The following is a 22,561-nucleotide window of genomic DNA, read 5'->3' on the forward strand; positions in this document are numbered from 1 at the left end:
AGGACCTTTATAATGTGAATGTTAGTATGCTTGATGTTCCAGAGATCTCTTAAACTATCCTTGTTTTTTAAAATAAATAAATAAATTTATTTATTTTGGGCTGCATTGGGTCTTCGTTGATGCACAGGGGCTTTCTCTAGTTGTGGCGAGTGGGGGCTACTCTTTGTTGCGGTGCATGGGCTTCTCATTGCAGTGGTTTCTCTTGTTGCGGAGCACAGCCTCTAGGCATGCAGGCTCAGTAGTTGTGGCTCGTGGGCTCTAGAGCGCAGGCCCAGTAGCTGTGGCACACGGGCTTAGTTGCTCCACAGCATGTGGGATCTTCCCGGACCAGGGCTCGAACCTGTGTCCCCTGCATTGGAAGGCAGATTCTTAACCACTGTGCCACCTGGAAAGTCCCAAACTATCCTTGTTTTAAAGAATTTTTTTTTCTTCTACTACTCTGTCTTCCAGCTCACTGATCCATTCCTCTGTATCATCTAATTTGTTGATTACTTCTAGTGTTTTTTTGTTTTGTTTTGTTTTCTTTTTGGTGGAAAGGAAAGCTTGCTTTATTTTGGATGCGGGCAACCAAGGTGGGGGGGGGGGAGGGCGGACGCCTGTCCAAAGGCCGACTCCTCCCTCTGACAATCAGTTGGCTACAGCTTTTATAGACAGAGGGAGGGGGCTACATGCAAAAACAGCACAGTCGGCTCTGACAGTCATCTTGAAACTAATCATGAGGTGGTCTGATCAGGGTCATCTTGATTTAAGTACATTTAGGCTTCAGTTCCAGGGTCGGTTTGTTCCCATTTCCTTGAAGCCAGTTCTCGGAGTTGTGGCAGCTTATGTCATGGCTTCAGTCTGGTCATCATGTAGTTAATATTTTCCACCTGGAAGGGGGTTTCAGTATCTATAAGACAGCTCACAGGATATGGCTCAGAATATTACTATAGCCCTTGAGAAGGAACTAAAGTTCCTTGAGTATGCTTAATGACTAAATTATTATTATTTGTTCTCCTTTGACTGTTTTCCTTTGTTTCTGCATTTTCTCACTTCTCTCATTAAACTTATTCTTTGGCTGAAGTTTTTCCACAGACAAAAGGCAGGCTGAGGACATGGGGAGAAGGACCATAGTAGGGTCCTGCTCTGTTTCAACATTGTCAGATCATATTAAAAAATGTTGTCTATAGGGAACCCCTTTTAAAATATAAATATTTAAATAGATTACAAATAAAAATATATAAAATGTTAGCATGCACACACTACTCAAGAGAAAGCCAGTGACTATATTAATATCATAAAACATGTAATTCAGAGCAAAGAATATTACAAGGGATAAAGAGAAGTATTACAAAAATTCACCAGAAAGACATAATAATTCTATATTGATGTACCTAACAGTAAAACTTCAAAATATACCAAGGAAAGACCTACAGAATGAAAGGAGAAATAGACACGTCTATATTTATAGTTGGAGTCTTCAGTATTCCTCTCTAAAAAACTGATAAAACAGGAAGATGGAAAAATCAGAAAGGATACGGAACACCTGAATAATACTAAAGTCAACTTGACCTAATTGCCATTTTTAGAACATACCACCTAAAAGCAACAGAATGCACATTTTTTTTCAAGTACACATAGAACATTCACCATGATAGAACATGTTTTGGGAAATAAAACCTCAACAAATTTAGAAGAATTTAAGTAATACAAAATACATTTTCTGATCATAATGGAATTAAACTAGAAATCAATAACAGAAGGATATCTGGAAAACTCCCAAATATGTGGAAGTTAAATGACACTCATCTAAATAAACCACATGTCTAAGAAGAAGTCACTAAGTAAACTAAAAGAAATTTTTTTGAAATTAAAGGTAATAAAAAAACAATGACAGCTGTGGGATGTGACTAAAGTAGTGTCTGGGGGAAGTTTATAGCATTCAATTCTTATATTAAAAATAAGAAAAGTCCCAACTCAGTGATGTATACTTCCACCTCGTATCCTACATGAAAATAAAAGTCAGATGGAGTAGTAAATAACTTTATTCAGAAAGGCAAATCTTCTAAAACTATTATAAGGAAATTTGGGAGGGAGCTCAAGGGAAGATTGTAGGGGTACAGCACAGTTTTTGATTTTCCATATTACCCTGCTAGTGTTGGAGAGTCTCCTGCAGAGGCAGGGGGCGGCTGTGGCTCACCGCGGGGACAAGGACACTGGCAGCAGAAGTTCTGGAAAGTACTCCTTGGCGTGAGCCCTCCCAGAGTCCGCCATTAGCCCCACCAGAGTCTCTAGTGTATTTATTTTTAATTTCAGTTATTGTATTCTTCAGCTCTGTTTGGTTCTTCTTTATATTTTCTAACTCTTTGTTAAACTTCTCACTGTGTTCATCCATTCGTCTCCCAAGTTCATTGAGCAACTTTATGATCATTACCTTGAGCTAACTCTTTATTGGGTAGATGCTTATCTCCACTTCACTTAGTTCTTCTGAGGTTTTATCTTGTTCCTTTGTTTAGAACATAATCTTCTATCGCCTCATTTTGCCCAATTCTGTTTTTATTCCTATACATTAGTTAGATCAGTTTCATTTCCCAATCTTAGAGAATTAGACTGATGTAGGAGATATACTGTGGGGCCAGCAGCACGCTCCCTCTGGTCACCAGAGGGGTGTCACCTTTGTGGGCAGCATGGGGCCTTCTGTTGTGGCATGCTGACTACTGTGGGTTGGTGGGTCTGGTTCCTGGCCTAGTTGGCGGCCATGCCCTGCTTTGTGCCGAGGCTGCCAGCCACTGGTAGCTGAGGCTGAGTCCTGGCATGGCTGGCTGTGCAGCCTGTGGGGTCCTGGGACTGGTTCTGACTGGTTGGTGGGCACGTAAGCCCTTTGCACTAATAGGCAAGAGGGAGAACTCCAAAATGGCACTTGTTAGCACCAGTGTTCTTGTGGTAGAACAGACTCCCCCAAATTGCTGCCGCCACCATCTATGCTCCCAGAAGGAGTCCCATTTACCTCCTGCCTCTCTGGGAAGCGCTCCAAGATTAGCAAGTGGTTCTGACCCAGCTGCCTTTTAAATTACTGCCTCTGGGCTTCCCTGGTGGCGCAGCGGTTGAGAGTCCGCCTGCCGATGCAGGGGACATGGGTTCGTGCCCCGGTCCAGGAAGATCCCACATGCCGCGGAGCACCTGGGCCTGTGAGCCATGGCCGCTGAGCCTGCACGTCCGGAGCCTGTGCTCCGCAACGGGAGAGGCCATAACAGTGAGAGGCCCGCGTACCACAAAAAAAAAAAAAAAATTACTGCTTCTGTGCTGGGTCTCAGTGTGTGAGATTTTGTGAGTGCCCTTTAATAGTGAAGTCTCTGTTTCCTACAGCCCCCTCTGGCTCTCTTGTACAAAAGTCTTGTTGGCCATCAAAGCAGATGTTTTGGGGATTCGTCTTCCCAGTGTATGACCCCTGGGCTGGGGAGCCCGATGTGGGGCTCTGACCTTGGATTCTCTTGGAGGAGAACCTCTGCATTTGTAATTATTCTCCTGTTTGTGGATTGCCTACCCAGAGGTGTGGGTCTTGACTATACTGTATCTCTGCCCCTCCTACCCATCTGTTGTAGTTCCTTCTTCATATCTTTAGTTGTGGAAAATCTTTTCTGCTAGTTCTCATTGATAGTTACTCTGTAAATGTAATTTTGGTGTGCCTATGGGAGAAGGTGAGCTTAGGTTCTTCTTACTCTGCCATCTTGGTCACATCCTCCTGCCTTTTTATCTTATTGTTTGAATTTCCTCTGTGATAGTACCAGCTCAGATAATTATAACAATGATAAATTCAATAAAGATTGTTATTAATGCTACTATATATTACTACTACTACAATCACCATCACTACTGGTACTTTTAATGTGTACTTACTACATACCAGGACTACACTATCCAGTAAGTCCTTTGAACACAAAAGACTTATAAAAATAGCTTAACATGTCTCTGCTTGGTGAAGGGCAGACCTCTCACAGGTTCTTCTCAGGCTCCTAACACAGTCCTCAGGCACAGGTGGGCCCTAACTCTGTTAGTACGCCCTCTGGGGGTGGGGTGGGGATTGGCTGGGAAGGGACTTGAAGGAATGAAATTTCTGAGGTAGTGTTAATGTTCTTTGTCTTGATGGGAGTTTACATTACACAAGTGAATGCCTTTATCAGCTTCGTCTAATGATCTACTTAATATTTGTGCATTTTGTCAGCATCTAAACTTTACCTTAATAAGGAACCATAAACAAGTTTTGAAGTCTAATGATATGCAAGCTGAAGTATAATGATAGGAAGCTGAGTGATGTGTACCCATGTGTGCAACCTACTTTGAAATGCATTAGAAAAGAAGATGAATTGATGGATGGAAGAGAGATGGATAGATGGGATGGATATGTGATAAAGTGAAAGTAGCAATTTTTTTTTTTTAAGTACCAAGGATCTTTATTCTCAGGGCTGATATTGAATCTGTGGTTGCAGGTAATATGTCACTATTTTGAGAATAAAATTTCTTGTTATCTTCATTCTTTGCAAGTCTTCAGCCACAAAGTTATACATTATTCTCATAACAAGATAAGTGAATCAGGCTAGAAGGGATTAAGGAGGTACACTGATGATGATAAAAGCAAAGGGGAGCAAACACTTCTACAAGCATATTGTCCCAGTTACCTTTAAGGTTAAGTTTCAGATTAATTTGTAGCTAAATGTTAATTGAAGAAACCAAGTTGAGAACATCTGGGTGCTCACCATACAGTTCTTTCAACTTTGCTGTACATTTGAAAATTTTCATACTAAGAAGATGCAAGAGCCAATTCTAAAGCTGGGTTTCCAAGTGGGCGTAGTGAGACACAGAATAGAAGTACAATAGAGCTGGCCATTCACAAGCCTGAAAGTTGCTCTGCTGTACCCGTCTGAGGCCTCTGTGGGTCATTTGCCTTAGTGGTTCTGCTAACCAGGAATCAGTTATTGTCTAGGAGACTGAACATAAAACATGCCATCATTATGACTCCCTTCAGCATATTATCAAAACAGGTGAAGAAAAAATGCCTGCAAATTCCACACACTAGCCACCTCTTTCACAGCAGTTTGAAATGGGAACTAAACCTGGCTTGATGGGACTGGTTGTGTGTTTCCCAAGCTGGGAGGTGGCTGTGGAGCTGGAGGGGCAAGTTGGCTTGTTCCATGAGCCAATAAAAGAGCAGGCAGGCCAAATTAGCCTGTGAAGAGGCGGACTGGTCATTTTCTTCCAGAGTGTATGTGCTGCATTTGGTATTTCCTTTGCAGGCACTAATGGGCTGGGCTTGCCTGGCGTACCCTGGGTCCCCAGTGGGGAGGGAGGCTCATTCGGCCAGATTCCCCTGCTGGCATCTGTCCATGAGCACGTGTCTCTTCACAGCATCTCTGCCCCTGCCTGTGTGTTTTTTTTCCCCCAGGTGATCGTGTTGCCATTGAGCCTGGTGCTCCCCGAGAAGCTGATGAATTCTGCAAGATTGGCCGATACAATCTGTCACCAACCATATTCTTCTGTGCCACGCCCCCTGATGACGGGAACCTCTGCCGGTTCTACAAGCACAATGCTAACTTCTGCTACAAGTTAGTGCCCATGGCCCAGCTGTGCCACCTGGGACCTCTTCTCCAATGTTTGTTTGGTGCTCTTCTAGTTTCCTATAGTGGTTTCTTCATTCTTTTTAGCTCATAATTCTAGACATGAGGCATCCCTTGGCAGGCCTGCCCTTCTTGGAGGCATTGAGGGAGGGTAGCCCGACTAGGGCTAAGACTGACTCACAGTGCTTGCTTTTTAGTCTTTCACTCTAACTTTCCCTCACCTAGAGCCATAATAGAAAACCATTGCTGAAATCACTCACTCCTCTCCAGCCATCTTGGAGATAATTTATTGTAGTTGTCCTCCATTATTGGTTTCCACTGCAGCGACGAGAAAGAGATCTTGTAACAGTAGAAACCTCGGCAACAACTAGGATTTACTGTGGCCTGGAGCCAGGGCAATTTGAGCTTTGGGACCCTGGATCCACTGCCTCCTAGTGAGTGACTTTGAGGAAATGACTTAACCTTCTTCTGCTTCAGTCTCTTTTTTTTTTTTTTGCGGTATGCGGGCCCCTCTCAATGTTGTGGCCTCTCCCGTTGCAGAGCACAGGCTCTGGACACACAGGCTCAGCGGCCATGGCTCACGGGCCCAGCCACTCCGCGGCATGTGGGATCTTCCCGGACTGGGGCATGAACCTGTGTCCCCTGCATCGGCAGGTGGACTCTCAACCACTGCGCCACCAGGGAAGCCCTGCTTCAGTCTCTTTTAATCACTTGGAGATTAAATAAGGCAATGCACATAAAGTCACAATTATTGTTTGTTTTTTTATTTATTTTTGGTTGCGTTGGGTCTTCGTTGCTGTGCGTGGGCTTTCTCTAGTTGTGTCGAGCGGGAACCACTCTTCGTTGCAGTGCATGGGCTTCTCATTGTGGTGGCTTCTCTTGTTGTGGAGCACTGGCTCTAGGCGCATGGGCTTCAGTAGTTGTGGCACGCAGGCTCAGTAGTTGTGGCACACGGGCTTAGTTGTTCTGCGGCATGTGGGATCTTCCCGGACCAGGGCTCGAACCCTTGTCCCCTGCATTGGCAGATGGATTCCTAACCACTGTGCCACCAGGGATGTCCCCACAATTATTGTTACTACGTGCCTGGTCTTGTGCTAATAAGTGCTTTGCGTGTCTTATTTAACTTTCATAACTGTAATGACGAGGTGGGCACCAGTATTACAGTATTGTGTGAGAGTCAGCAGAGGCAGGAGAAGGCTAACTGGCTAATTGGCTTGAACACAGAACAGAACCAGGAGTCAAGCTGGGGTGGCTGTGATTCTCAAGCTCCTGCCCTGTGCTCACTACCCTACCTCAACTCTCAAAGTGATTTGGGGAAGTTGTGTCTGGCAGAAGCAGAGGGCTATACCTTCTGCATGGGCCCCAGCCCATGGAGCTCTGGGATGCTGCTTTCCTTCTGAACCGACCAGGCACATTTTCCTCCTACCCCAGCCTGGCCCCGGCAGTGACTCTTTTGGCTAGGATGGGGCTTGTCTTTGAAGTCCAGGTGCCAGTCACAGGGGCAGTCTGACAGATCTGAGTTTTCTAGTGTCTACTGGAAGCCTTGAGAGGAGTCACAGGCCAGGGACCTCGTGATGAGTTTAAGTCAGCACTCTAGGAGAGAGCAGTTTACCTACGCAGAGTCCACCTTTGGGCAAGTGGTTCTTGAATCTTCCCACTTTTTCTGGGTCCTTTCCAAGTCAAAGTGGCAAACAAGTGTTTCGTGGAAGGCAGAAGAGCATGGCGGTAAAACTTGAGACTAACCACTGGTCTCTCCCATTTGCCAACTGTGTGACCTTGAACAAGATACTTAAACTTTGTAACCTCCGTCTCCTGTGCAATGGAAATAATAGCATCGCCATGATGAAATGCGTAGAATTAGTGATGTGATTCAGTGGGAGAAGCATATCGAGTACTCAGCACGAGGCCTGGCACTGAAGAGGAGCTCAGTAAACAGTGCCATGATGTGTCATAGCTATGGCCTTGTATCTGGTGGATGTTACCGGGATAGGCCTGAAAAGGAGCCTTGCACTGGGAATCGGGGTCGGGGGGCGGGGGCGCAAGTGGTTTGCAGGGAATGGTGTGGGAGGAAGTGTTCTGGTTGGCAATGGCAAGGGGAGGGCTGTGGAGGGCCTCTAGGGGACATGCAACCCCTACCTTTCCTCTTCTCCTGGGGTACTTTGTATCTATGTCCTCAGCCCAGCCCTGGATCTACACCCTTCTCTCTGGTTTCTCTTTGTGCAGATTTGTACACTGCCACACCTTCTTTATTTTCCGACCCACCTTATTTTCTTTCTGTCTTCCTTCTTCCCCCTTGGCTTCTTGATCATTCTTTTTTTTTTTTTTTTTTTTTTTTTGCGGTACGCGGGCCTCTCTCCCGTTGCGGAGCACAGGCTCAGCGGCCATGGCTCACAGGCCCAGCCGCTCCATGACATGTGGGATCTTCCCGGACCGGGGCACGAACCCATGTCCCCTGCATCGGCAGGTGGACTCTCAACCACTGCGCCACCAGGGAAGCCCTTGATCATTCTTTAACCCTTTTTCCTATTTCCTGGATCCCATTGTGAAAACCACCAAGTTGCTTTGTCATTTTCTGGTGTTTATAAAATCATGAACAATTAGGGCCGGGAAGAAACTCATCCCCTTTCCCTTAACCTCCACTGAACAAGGTTGGGGAAGGAGGACCCAGTAACTCTCCCCAGGTCAGTGGCAAAAGGGCTGGACCCCAGGACTCTGGCAACGGCTGCATGTGTGATAAGGCAGCATCTGCCTAATCAGTGGAATAATCTCCCACGTAACAATCCTCTCTCATCACCATCCCCAATCCCATTTCTCCCTGGTATTCTTATTCCAAAGGGAAGTCAGAGCAGAAGATGAGAGGAGCACACAGTTCCTGACCACAGGCCACCCTCTGTTTAGCCCCAGCACCAGCTTTGGGGGAGGCCCAAATGTGAAGAGGCAGGGCTGTTGGAGAGAGTGTGTGTGACTGGGGGTCCTTGAGAGAGTTTGGGAATCTTCATTATTTCACTTCAAACTCTTCCCCCTTATTTGGAATTGATGGGGTAGGTTTGGTGGGTAGAAGGGATGACGACAACAGTCAGAGCAAGAGAGTGGATTGGCGTGTGGGAAATGATATGAGAGAAGCAGAGGGGAGGGGAGATAAAAGGGGTGGTGGGCACCAGTCAGGCCGAATGCAGGCCTTGTTATTTATTCTGTGGAGGATCAGGAACAGAAGGATCATGGGGATCAGCACATGGTTTGGCTGCCACTTTTTTCTCTTTTTGGAACTTGAGGGTTTTCACGTTCTTGCATGTGGAGGTTGTGGATGTGCTGAATAAATACTGGGCAGTGGGGAGGTAGCAGAAGTTAGATATTAACTACGGAGCTGCTTGTACCGAGAGGCAGCTGATGCGGGACAGGCAGAGGATATGGAATCAGGAGATCTGGGTTTAAGTCTTGCTCTTCTGCTCACTAGCCTTGTAACCTTGGGCAGGTCGCTCAATGTCTTCAGCTTCAGTTCTGCTTCTGTAGAATAAAGGTTAAAACAAAGCCTGTCCGGGAATTCCCTGGTGTCCAGTGGTTAGGACTCTGGACTTTCACTGCCAAGGGCCTGGGTTCAATCCCTGGTCTGGGAACTACGATTCTGCAAGCCTTGTGGCCAAAAAAAAAAAAAAACCACCACCAACAACAAAGCCTGCCCTTCCTGCCTGACAAGTTCATGGTGAGGATTAAATGAGATATGGAGGAGAAAGCTCTCTAAATCTGTAAAGCATTATGCAAATATTTGCTGCCTTCATCAGTGGGATGGTTAGGAGGGTCAAGGTGCCAGTGGACAGGGAAGTGAAAACCAAGAACCCAGTGGCAAAGGTAACACAGCATTTAATCTGCTTAACCAATCCAGGGACAGCCAGGCAGCTGCTGCTATCAGATATGGTTCTTCTGAAGTGTGTACTATGGGAGACAACGTACAGAGTGAAGTCAGCTTCTAATCACTGTTTCGCAAAGCTGCTGATAGTCTGGATTGTTTGCTTAAACGAAACCAGAAAGGTTATAAATTTGAGAAGCAGATGAAATGCTGGAATGGTGTTAAGTTAAACCCTTGTGAAATGAACTTTTCATTTATGAATGACAGCCACACCACACTTTATCTTGGATAGCATTTTCAGGGGGGAGCAGTATGATATGGGCTCTGGAATCAGACATATCTAGCTTCCAGTTCAAACCCTTTAAGCCTCTCAGTACTCACTGGTTTTGAATTTTTGGAGCAAGTCATTTAATCCTCCAAGGCTTGGTTTCCTCGTCTGTAAAATGGGAATAATAATATCTACCACAGAACTATTCTGAGGATTTACATGAGTGAATGTATGTAAATTGCTTAGCACATTGCCCAGCACATAAATTAAAGCTCAATAAATATTAGCTATTGTTATTGCTGTTAACCCGAAGGGACTAACTAAGTGTGTTGAATGACTCCTCAGACTTCCTGACAATGTCACCTTTGAGGAAGGGGCCCTGATTGAGCCACTGTCTGTGGGGATCCATGCCTGCCGGCGAGCTGGAGTCACCCTGGGGCACAAGGTCTTTGTGTGCGGAGCTGGTAAGAAACAGATGACACCCTGGTCGTGAGTTCATTAAAGGGGAATGTGGGGAATCCCTCTGCCCATTTCATTCTCCCTCCAAGGGCTGAAATTGGTCATAGAATCTTTCCGGGTTAGGGAGGATCACAGTGTCCCATTCCTTCAATGACACGCACTTTGCTAGATAAATATCTGCAGGCATGGTAGTAACCAATGTTATTTCCTAGGCAACATAACCCTTTTGTTCACTTAAAGAATGCAATTTGGGATTATTTTTCAACCCTTGACAGGAAACTAGGGAAATATTTTTGGTAGTAAAGGGAAGGGCAACTTTTGGACTTTCAAATCATCCTGGAGAACTGGTCTCCTGGTCCTTCCAGAATGAGGCGGCCCATGCTTATGACCAGCAGAAGGAGTGGGGTCCAGCCCACTGTGAGTCAGCACTCTGCCCACATTGGCTTGCAGCTAGCTGCCTTCTTCCTCCCCTGCTTCCAGTCGCTTGAACAAGCCTAGCAGCCTCAGACTGAATCATCTAGGCTTCTAACTGCTTCTGGTGACCCAAACAACATGCTTCACTCCTTGTGGGTGTGATCTGGTATTCCTCATACACTTTTATTTTTTTATGGAGGTATAACTGACGTATAACATTATATTAGTTTCAGGTGTACAACATAATGATTTGATGTTTGTATGTATTGCAAAATGATCACCACAGTAAATCTAGCTAACATGTCATCACACAGTTATAAAATTTTTTTCTTATGATAAGAACTTTTAAGATCTATTCTCTTAGCAACTTTCATATATGCAATACAGTATTAACTATAGTCACCATGCTGTACATTAGATAACCAGGACTTATTTATTTTATAACTGGAAGTTTGTACCTTTTGACCCTCTTCATCCATTTCACTGCTGCCACCACCACCTCTGGCAATCAATCTATTCTCCATATCTATGAGCTCAGCTCCATATCTATTCTTCATATCTATGGAATATTTTATACACACACACACACACACACACACACACACACACACACACACAAACACACACACACCACATTTTCTCTGCCTATTCATCCATTGGTGAACACTTAGGTGGCTTCCATGTCTGGGCTATTGTAAATAATGCTGCAGTGAATATGGGGGTGGAGATAACATTTTGAGTAAGTTTTTATTTTCTTTGGATAAAATTCCACTTCTGAATAGAAGTAGAATTACTGGATCATTTTTGAGGAATCTCCACACTGTTTTCTGTAGTGTCTGTACCAATTTACATTCCCACCAACAGTGCATAGGGGTTTCCTTTTCTCTGCATCCTCACCAATAATTGTTACTTGTTGTCTTTTTGATAATAGCCATGCTAACAGGTGTACAGTGATATCTCTTTGTGGTATTGATTTACATTTCTCTGATTAGTGGTGTCAAGCATCCTTTCATGTTTATTTTGGCAATCTGTATATATTCTTTGGAAAAATGTCTAGTCATGTCCTCTGCTCAATTTTCAATCAGATTGCTTTTTGCTATTGAGTTGTGCAAGTTCTTATATATATTTTGGATATTAACCCATATCGAATATATGATTTGCAAATATTTTTCTCCTACTCAACATGTTGCCTTTTTCATTTTGTTGATGTTTCCTTTGCTGTGCAGAAGCTTTTTAGTTTGATACAGTCCCACTTGTTTATTTTTGCTTTTATTGCCTTTGCTTTTGGTGTCAAATCCAAAAACTCAAGACTGATGTCAAGGAGCTTACTGCCTATGTTTTCTTCTAGGAGTTTTATGGTTTCAGGTCTTATATTCAAGTCATTAATCCATTTTGAGTTAATCCTCATACACTTTGTGACTGATTTTCTTTGGCAGGGCCAAATAAGTGACTACAGGGCTTCCTAAGCAGGCTGATGGGTATAGAAGATTTGCCTCAATGAGCCAGCAGACTGTAGGATTCACGTGACAGATTTTTTTTAAAAAAAACTCTGCATAAGTAATACTTTTTTGCTATAGAAAAAGAAGTTAAATCATACATACCACATACATACCACACCTGCACGCATGTGCACTCACACAACCCATCAGCCTGAGAGAACCACCGTTAACATTTTGGTGTAGAATATTTCAGTTTGGTTTTTGTTTTTGTTCGTTTAATTCATGAGATCATCCTGAATATGCTTCATTTTACCTACTCTTTCAAAAAATTAATATACTGTGAACATTTTTCTATGTCATTAGGTAAAAGAGTTAGACACATAATTTTTAATAGCTGTTTGGTATCCTTCTGTAGTTTACTTAACTAATCAGCCCTTTGTTGGTTATTTCAGGTATTTCTCAGTGTTTTGCTTTCTGGGCGAACTCACTAAATTATTCTCAAAGGGAGTGTCCGAAAAGCAAGTCCTCAAAGATATTCTGCATAGCCTTATTTGTGGTCTGGTTTTTGTGTTAAAACCATCTAGTGTGCCTATAAAGTGGGGAAGCAGGTGGTCTTTGGGCTGATTCTCAGGCACCTGGACATCCTGGAGCTGCCTGAGCAGCTGAGTCAACCTAGGACACCCTCCAAGGTGGTCCTCAGAGGGCACCTGAAAGGACACGTCTCACCTTGGGGAGGCATGTTGGGTTCTAAGAAGGTAGGGGGTCAAAGAGAGAACAGGAGCCCAGCACTGGGAGCAGATTCCAGGTAGAGGACAATCCCTCATGCACTCATTTACTCATGCATTCAACAAACAGTTGTTAAGGTCTCACTATATGTTAGGCACTGGGATAGATGCTAGAGGTACTCAAAAGATACAGTTCCTGTCCATGGCCTAGACAAGGGGGAGAGCTGGTGTTTGATATTTCACAAATGTCTCCTATTTCTTGCTTTATTTAGGGCCAATTGGACTGGTCAGTTTGCTCGTGGCCAAAGCAATGGGTGCATCTCAAGTGGTGGTGACTGGTAAGGTTTTCTTCTTTTTAAATCTCCTTGGGATAGAAGCAGCTGGGCCTACAGTTTTGGAGCAGGGGCATGAGACCTGTTCCCTTCCTGGTGTAGTGGGTTTCTAACGAGGCTCCTGCTCTTTTCTTCTGGGTTCCAGGGTTGAAAAGCCCACCCAGGAGATGACCAAGTCAGGGCTGAGGAGGAGACTCTTTTGAAGCTCCTGGGAGAGGGTGGCTGCTGCAGAGAAGAGGACCTGGCTCTTTATGTGTGGACCTCAGATGCTTATACTGCCCACCTGGTCCTAAGAAGAGTTTCAGCCCTTGGGTTGTTTGACCAAGCTCAGAGGGTGTGTGTGCGTGTGTGTGTGTGATGTGGTGTTAGTGGGGTATGTGATGTGTTTATAAGAGGATGTTTACGTGTGAGGTATGTGGTATGAGTGAGACACTCATGTGTGTGTGAGGAGAGGTTCTCTGACAGGACATGTGGGTATGTGTGTGTGGAGCAGCATGGTATGATGGAAGCGTGTGGGGTATAGAAGGGTGCGTGTGTGTGGAGAAGGTATCTGTGAGAGAGAATGTGTGTGTGTATAATGTATCTGAGAGTGTTTGTATGTATGAGGAGAGGTTATATGTGAGAGTGTATGAGTGAGCATGTAGAGTTGTGTGGTGTATGGGGTGTTGGGGATATATGAGGGGAGTGGGGATGCAGAAGGGTGTCATTGCATGTTTTGTGTGAGAAGGTGAGAGAGTATGTGTGTAGCTGTGTAGAGCTGTGTGGTATGTATGGGGGTGTATGGGGATGTAGAAGGATGTGGATGTTTGAGAAGTTATCTAAGAGATTATGTGTGAGGGTGTGTTTAGAGAGTGTGTGTGTTGGGCTCAGCGACACCATCACTACACCAGAGCTTCCTTGCCATTGGAATCTGCACCTTCATTTTTTCTCCCTAATCCACCATCCAGTTTCTCAGTTTGAAAGAAACTTTTGTTCAACTTTAGATCTGTCAGCCTCTCGGTTGTCTAAAGCCAAGGAAGTTGGAGCTGATTTCCTCCTCCAGATCTCCAACGAGAGCCCGCAGGAAATTGCCAATAAAGTGGAAGGCCTGCTGGGGTGCAAGCCAGAAGTTACCATCGAGTGCACAGGGGTGGAGACCTCCATCCAGGCGGGCATATACGTGAGTGGAATAAGGGTAGCTAAGCTGGTAGGCAGCTTCAGGGAATCAGCCCAGGGTAGTGAACCAAGTAGGATTCCTAGGATCAAGCTTCTCCACTGATTTGCTGTGTTGACCACCCCTCCCCCCACCAGGTAATTCCTTGATAACTGCTTTCTTATCTCTCTTGTGGAGGTAGTGACATTTCCCTAACACCTTCATTGGGTTATTGTGAACTTCGAACTAGGTAACAGATATACATGGGCCTTGAAAGATGTTAAGTGACCCATATCTTTAGGATGGGATTTCTGTTATGATCACATCTGTGATCATGAAAATAGTGCTCCTGGTAAAAAAAAAAATCAACAGAAGGAACAAGGAAGCATGCCTTAGTTGAGTGTGGGAAATCCCTATCTTGCTTTATTGAGGAAAACAGTAGTCTTTGAGTCATTGATACAAACTAACAGTCGTTAATTCAGCTAGTCACAAAGGTGAGGTGATATTTCAGTATTACGGTTGTCTACTACTGTCCTTTCCCAGAATTAGGAACAGATAAGCTGCCAATACCTGAGTTACCCCTCAGCAACCCACTAGTAATTTATGGGATGTTGAAGGGGGAGGGGCAGGGAGGAGTAAAATTGAGAAATCAAAGTATGAGGAAAAGAAGGAAGAAAAGAATAAGAACTAGATTCCAAGCTCTACCGTGGGCCATGTCTTCTGCTGTGTGCTTTATAAACATGATGCTTAATCTGTATAATAGCCCTGAAAATGAGTTCTCGTTTTCCACATTTTACAAGGAGAGCGGCCCAGTGACTCACCTTGAGCGCACTGCTCCAGTGCCTGGGCTTTCCTTACTCCATCTGGCTCCTCTGGAGAGGAAGGGGTAGAGGGGACAAGGAACCAGTGCTAGGGTGGGAGGGGCTGGGCTGGGGAGAGCATCGGTAGCTGCCACTGCTGGGCACTCCTGCCCTGTCTCCCAAACTGCTTTCCCACAGCAGCACATGCTTCTTCCTTCCTTCTGAGTCACAGCCAGTCACACACAAGGGCACTGTCCACCGTGCAAGACATTCTGGGAAAACCTGATCCCTCGAGCTGTGTGGCACGGCCCTCAAGCCTGGCACACCCAGGCAGAGCTGCCTTCCCCTCCTCCTACCAAGATGCATATGGCACCGGGGGCCAAGGAAGCAGCGGGAGAGGCAGGAGCAGGTGCCACTTTTGCCCTAACCTTGTTCCAGCTGGAATCAGCCAGCTCTCTGCTCCACTGTCCGAGACAGTCAGTGGTCACCATGTGGGAAGGGGCAAAGAGAAACCAAAACCCAGAGGGCGATGGATGTGTGTGTGATCAGTGGAGCTATGTTCAACCCATGGCAGGTCTTGGGTTCCTGCCTCGTGCCTGGCTTTGTGCCAGACACCTTGAGGACTTGACCAGTAATGTGTGTCTACTGTTTTCAAGTTGTCAGCAGGTCAGTGACCCCCACTCAAGAGAGAGGCAGTAAAAGACATGGCTTCCTAGTACAAGTTCTTCCTTCTTCTTGTGCCCTGGCTGGAGGGCATCTGAGAACAAGTTGATATCTCCAACTATTGATGGTGGGGGCCCAGTTGCCAGGCTACCTGAGGTGGGCGTGGAGGTAAATGTGACACAAGGGCCTTCACCAGCCTGAAGCCGGTGCCTGTCCTGAGTGGGGAGTGGAGCATCATGCATGACAGGTGCTGTAGAATGCTACAGTTCACTCTGCCAAGGGGCAGGTTAGGGAGAGGCACCTTATGGACATACCTGAGAGTCACCTTTCTGCCATGTGATGTCTAGATAATGTTCGTGAGGAGACATAGCAAATGCTTAGGGTAGAATTGATGTCATCTCCTTGGTGTGGAAGTCACAACAACAAAACAGTGGTCTGAGATTTCCTTTGCCTGTGGTCAATAAGCTACTGGCCTCCTGGCAGCCTGGGATGACCAGTTTGGAAGAGGTTCCTCTTCCTCCTTACCAGGTGGAGAGGAAGTGCTGAATGGGCAACAGTTTTCCTGGAAAATTTCTTAGTGTATTCTGTGGCTCCCTCACGATTCTGAACACCTCCCCCAACACTTTTCCAATGAGGACAGCAATGTTTTTCAGTTGTGAGATACCCTCCCCCTTACTGACAGTGTTTATATGTCACAGGTGATTTGTAAGTGACTGTGCTTCAATAAAAACAGAAGACATGCCAAACGTTGAGCCCATCCTAGTGCCAGCCACTGTGACTGTCACCCCTAAGAGCCCTGCTGAGGGGGAGGCATCGTCCTGTTCTCACACATGAGGAACCCATGGCTGACAGAGCACCGTCTAGGGTCCCAGAGCTCAAAAGTACAAATGCTGGGAGTCACCTCCACACTACAGCCCTCTCTCCAGGGTGTATCCTTCCCCTCGGAGGTAGAAGCTGTGATGTTTGCTGTCTTACTGCTCCATTGCTCAGCACTTAGAATGGTCCCAGTAAGTGCTTTCTGCTGTTAACTGTAATGAAAACTTAGCATGAATGAATTGCCCATTTTTCTGTCCCTCACATCGTCGAGCACAATGACCCCCCAAAATCTCTGGAGCAGGCCTAGCACTCATGTGAAGTTATGTGGAGATTGTTGGGGAAAATTTTGCTCTCTGCCCACTCAAAGAGGAAACTGATGAATCCATTATGACTGATACCATTGGGAGACTGTCTCTGGAACAAAAATTTCTAATTGCCAGCGTGCACATATAAGGCAGTTTTTAAACCACAGAAGTCCTATAGCCCTCCCCATTGGTATAGTGCTTGGTAGTTGTTTTTTTTTAACCAAAAGGTGGTCCATTAGAGGTTTGGCACTCTGTCTTGTGGGGAGCACTCTGGAGGAGGAAGTGGCTGACACCAACATCTGGTACTGAATTAGTAAAGCTTTTTTTTTTTCTTAATTAGTATTTATTTTATTTTTGCTGCGTTGCGTCTTTGTTGTCTCATGCGCGCTTCTCTCTGGTTGCGGCGAGACAGGGCTACTCTTCGTTGCGGTGTGCGGGCTTCTCATTGCGGTGGCTTCTCTTGTTGTGGAGTACGGGCTCTAGGCACGTGGGCTTCAGTTGTTGTGGCACTTGGGCTCAGTAGTTGTGGCTCACAGGCTCTAGATCACAGGCTCAGTAGTTGTGGCGCATGGGCTTAGTTGCTCCGCGGCATGTGGGATCTTCCCGGACCAGGGCTCGAACCCGTGTCCCCTGCATTGGCAGGCAGATTCTTAACCACTGCGCCACCAGAGATGCCCCCTGAATTAGTAAACATTTGAAAGATGCTCAGTGGCTGCTGAAGGGTCAGCAATGGTTGTAGGGGAGATTCTCATTGCTCTCTGGAGAACCTTTGCTGTTTCCTGGGATGTTGTGGACAGCAGAAGATGCTCCCACTGTGCCTCCACTGGTAAGTGTATTGTTTCAGGATCTTTAAAGGAGACATTGTCTACTCTGCTGCTCTGTTGAGTTTGGTTAACATGCTGAAGAGTCCAGCAGTATAGAAAGAGTCATACTCTAAAATTTTTGGATACTTACCTGTTTGTATGGCAACAGTGCTACTGTGAGTGGGGTCTGCATTTTCTCATCTTCTTGGTTTTCTTGTTCTTACCTCTTCTTCAGGCCACTCAATCTGGTGGGACGCTGGTGCTTGTGGGGCTGGGCTCTGAGATGACCAGTGTGCCCCTAGTGCACGCAGCTACCAGGGAGGTGGACATCAAGGGTGTGTTTCGATACTGCAACACGTGAGTATGTTGTGGGTGAGCCAGGGTGGCGAGTGGCCAGCAAGTCCAGGGAAGGCCCTAGGTGGCCTCTGGGACCAAGAGTCTCTGCCTGTTTATTCATGAGGGGCACTCCCTGGCCACACTGACATCCGTGTGTTATGATAAGGATCCAAAGATAGAGCACTCACTTGTGGTTAAAGAATGGGAGGGCAGAGCTGAGAGGGCTGTAGGGAAAGAGGGAGGGAGCGGGATTTTGAAACATGCTCTTCTTGGGTGTCTGCCACTCATTGTCTAGGCCCTCTCTTTTCCATTTCTTTAAGTGGCCAGATCTCCATTTTCCCCCTTTAAAGGGAAGAAGGAGAGAAACAGGACAACCGCAAGAACTCAAGTTCCTTGGTTCTCACTCCAGATCCCCAGGTCCCACCCTGGGAAGTGAGAGGGTCTTAATAAATCCCACCTCATGTTCTGTGGGTCCATCCTCTCCCCTAATGGGGCACTCTGTCCAGGACCACCTTCCCCACCAGTGGCCCTTTCTCCCATCTTAGAGTCTGTAACCATTCCCTCAGCAGAGTGCTAGTTTTCCAATAAACTCTGCCAAGCCAAGCTGCTAAAGAGTATGATTGGATCATCCTGGGTTTCCCCACTGGAGGCTTATCTGCCTTTTCACAGTGGCTTCCATATGCCTTATGCCTTCATGCCAAAGGAATTCTAGGCTTCATGGCAGACATTGCAGACGGACAGGGGACATTTGGGAACAGACTCTGTACTCCTGAATTATAAGTCATAAGATCCTTTCTCCATTGTTGGCCTGTAGAAGTGACCTTGCAGAACCACAGAGCTACAAACAAATGTGGCCAAACTTATCTTGTGCTGGGTAGTTTTGGGGACCTCCTTCTTTCCTCCTGAAGGTTGAGTGTGATGCTTGTGATTTTTTCCAGGTGGCCGATGGCGATTTCAATGCTTGCATCCAAGTCTGTGAATGTAAAGCCCTTGGTAACCCATCGGTTTCCTCTGGAGAAAGCTCTGGAGGCCTTTGAAACATCCAAAAAGGGATTGGGGTTGAAAGTCATGATCAAGTGCGACCCCAAGGACCAGAATCCATGATATGAATTGGGCTCTGTCCTTGTCCCCACTCTCAGCATCTTGGGGTTGAGTGGTTGGCTGGGCAGTGGTGGAAGTTTCTTTTGAGTAGTAAGAATAATTAAAATAATTCATTATAAAAAGAGAGGCTTACACAGAGGAGTTGGTGTGCCTTAAAAACACAAGTAGGGGGACTTCCCTGGTGGCGCACTAGTTAAGAATCTGCCTGCCAATGCAGGGGACAGGGGTTCAAGCCCTGGTCCGGGAAGATCCCACATGCTGCAGAGCAACTAAGCCCATGCACCACAACTACTGAGCCTGCGCTCTAGAGCCCACGAGCCACAACTATTGAGCCCGCATGCCACAACTACTGAAGCCCACGCACCTAGAGCCCGTGCTCCGCAACAAGAGAAGCCACCGCAATGAGAAGCCCGCGCACCACAATGAAGAGTAGCCCCTACTCTCCACAACTAGAGAAAGCCTGCGCACAGCAGCGAAGACCCAACGCAGCCAAAAAATAAATAAAAACAAAACAAAACAAAACAAAAAACCCACAAGTAGGGAGGGACTTCCCTGGCAGCACAGTGGTTAAGAATCCGCCTGCCAGTGTAGGGGACATGGGTTCAATCCCTGGTCTGGGAAGATCCCACATGCTGCAGAGCAACTAAGCCCGTGCACTGCAACTACTGAGCCTGTGCTCTAGAGCCCACAAACTACAACTACTGAGCCCATGTGCTGCAACTACTGAAGCCCATGTGCCTAGAGCCCGTGCTCCACAACAAGAGAAGCCACTGCAATGAGAAGCCCATGCACTGCAACGAAGAGTAGCCCCCACTCACCGCAACTAGAGAAAAGCCCGTGTGCAGCAACAGAGACCCAGTGCAGCCAAAATAAATAAATAAATAAATTATTACTTTAAAAAAGAAACACACAGGTAGGGAGAATTTGGGAGAACTTGTAGCCAAAATGACCTGTTCGTGCTGATCAAAGTTCGGCAAGTAGAGCAGAGCTTGGCAGGTAGGTGCCAGGACTCCCCTTCTTCCTGGAGTGCCTGGAAGTTGTGTAAGGAGAGAAATCTGCCCATTGGGTTCCTGGTTCTACTGTGACTGTGGCCAGATGGGGGATGAGGGCTCAGTTATGAAGAGACCATTTGCAACTTTATCAAGACTTAACTGGCCCAGAACCTGATTTTCACAAAAATCTGCAGCTCAGGGTTGGGGATGAAAGGTTGTGAACAGTTTTACTTTAGGATACAGTGCTTCTAGACATAAGTGCTATTTGGTATGATGATAAAAGAATAAGGGACTCTAGGATAATTTAAAAACCAAGCAAATAAAACTGAAATCCCATGTGAGATACAGCTAGCTTGCATCCCTCAAATGTAGAAGTAGACAAGGAACTTTTCAGCGCTGCTTGAAGAATTGCCTCTTCAACTCTTGAGAATTCTATGTGACTTATTTTGCAAGGTGAAGAATTGCCTTCCTAACGCGCCACACCCCCACTCTTCTGCACATTCAGAGGCAGCCACTGCAGGCTCCTTTGTCACTAGGCAACCAGGAGGCGCCTACGTAAGGACAGCCACGGGGAATCCCCATGGGAGACCTTAAATCACGCTTCTGACTAGCCCAGGAGGTTTTGGTCAGTATATCTGTCTTACCCACCCCACAGGGTTAGCATGCCCTCCTAGGCTCAAAGCTCACTGATGATTATTAGACAATCTGTTTAGTTCTGGTCATTATGAGCGAAAAACCTTTTCCCTTCTCAGAGCCAGTTAAGGGTCTTTGTACCTTTCTGTCGTTTGAATGATAGTTCCAACCTTGTCTATTTTAATCATGGGGTTTTCCTGGGTAAGATTTGGATCCAAATCACATCATGCCATTTGTGACTTTGAGATTACTAGTCAAGAATGAGGATATAGTAGCTGTGACATGACTTGGGCTACAGTCTAATCCCTCATTTCTGCCGGGGGTGGAGGGTGAGTTTGAAGAGGTTCTGGTTTTCTTGTGACCAGGGAAGGCTGTAACCAGTGCCTGGGATTCCTCAAATTGGTTTGGGTAACAAATTCTGCTTGTAGTACTCGACTGCTGCCACCATTTGTGGCCCTGTTTAGGGAGGAATCACTTAGGTTACCCATTTCACAAAAGGAAGCATCTGGGATTTTTGAGAGTGATGCATTTTCTGCATCAAGTACAATTTTCACTGACTGTTGAAATTTTACTTTAATGATCTCTAATCCTCACAGCAAGCCAAATATAATTATTTTACCACTAAGGAAATAGAGAAATCAAGTAACTTGCTCAAGGTCACACACATGTTATCTTTGGAGGAGGGTGGGATCTTGAGTCCACACACAACACAAATACACACTCAGGAGCCACACTGCTTCTTTCTCTGAGTCCTGTTTAGGTAGGGCCAAACTTGCCAGCTCCCTTTTCTTGAAACTCTTTCCAGCTCAGTGATGCCCAAAGTTCCTTGAATGTGGAATGAGAAAGACTCTTCCCTTTCTAGATTGGAAGTCTTCCAATAGAAATGCCCCTGAAGGAGGTGGACTCACTATGTTAAATTCACAAGTAGCCACTCTCCCTCTGATTGTGATTTGGTGGAGCGAGGAAGCCACTGAGCCTGAAAAAGAGGAGTTGCAGTGGGGACTCCTGGAAAGGTAGGGCTATCAAGGACAAAAAACATGTGACACATTTCACAATGGTGATTGGATCTTCTAAGTCAGTGTCTTGGAGCTTCCACTCCCTGGCCTGTTAAATGGGCTTCATGATACCTCCATGAGGGCAATTACAAAGAGTGAATGGGCTGATTGAAAACAGCAGTTCAGGGAACACTCCATTTCCAAATCCCTCCACGCTCTCAACCTACTGTGATGTTTCACAGCTTCCCAAGCACGGGCAGAGAGCATGGTTGGTGGAAGAGGGAGTGGTGTGGGTGAGCTGCCAGCAAGTCCTCCAGGTGGCGAGAGGGCCCAAGTCTGTGGCACTGAGCCGGCCCTGCGGCTCCCCCACCTCTGCATCCTTGTTGAAATGTTCCCTCCACTGTTTGGAAGGGGCTGCAGGAAGCCCAGTAATTCAGTTCTCTCGCTACCTCCACTGAGTGTTCAGTAAGTGTTGATTCAGTGAATCAGTTCCGGAAACAAGAATATGAATTCCCCACGAGCTCTACAAGCTTGGGTGGCTTTGCCGGCCTTTGTGTGCTCTGTCACTCACGTGTGGCAGCAGTCAGTACTGAGGACCCCACCTAGCCAGCACTCCCAGCTTGGGTGGAGAGCTGGGAAGAAGAATCCTGCAGGCAGAGGGGAGGCTGCCCCACAGATGTCAAAGGAGAGAGGGGACACAGCTCCAGCCACTTCCTCTTGCCATTCACATTTGGCTACAGTGGATGTTGATATGAAGTCACTTCTGGATCCGCAGTCCCTGGTCCTCAGGCCATCCCAGTCTCATTTCTGTGTAGCACAGTCCTACCTCTTCCTTCCTGGTTCCTATTTTGCTCCCATTGGGAGAGCAAAGGAGGCCCATGGGAACTTGGTTGGGCCAGAGGTTAGGAGTGGG

At 46.2% G+C, this 22,561-nt stretch overlaps 1 protein-coding gene across 1 annotated transcript in view; it reads left to right on the plus strand.

Moving 5' to 3' along the window:
• SORD (sorbitol dehydrogenase) overlaps positions 1-19,210 on the plus strand; it is a 35,525-nt gene extending 16,315 nt beyond the window's left edge. The window contains exons 4-9 of the mRNA XM_079912251.1: positions 5,420-5,579; positions 10,049-10,167; positions 13,013-13,078; positions 14,056-14,231; positions 17,827-17,948; positions 18,866-19,210. Coding sequence (XP_079768377.1) covers positions 5,420-5,579; positions 10,049-10,167; positions 13,013-13,078; positions 14,056-14,231; positions 17,827-17,948; positions 18,866-19,031 — 809 coding nt within the window. The 3' untranslated portion in view covers positions 19,032-19,210. The remainder of the gene's footprint in view (positions 1-5,419; positions 5,580-10,048; positions 10,168-13,012; positions 13,079-14,055; positions 14,232-17,826; positions 17,949-18,865) is intronic.
• The last annotated feature ends 3,351 nt before the right edge of the window (positions 19,211-22,561 follow it).

The sequence above is a fragment of the Stenella coeruleoalba genome (assembly GCF_951394435.1).
Source record: "Stenella coeruleoalba genome assembly, chromosome: 2".
NCBI classification, from domain to species: domain Eukaryota; kingdom Metazoa; phylum Chordata; class Mammalia; order Artiodactyla; family Delphinidae; genus Stenella; species Stenella coeruleoalba.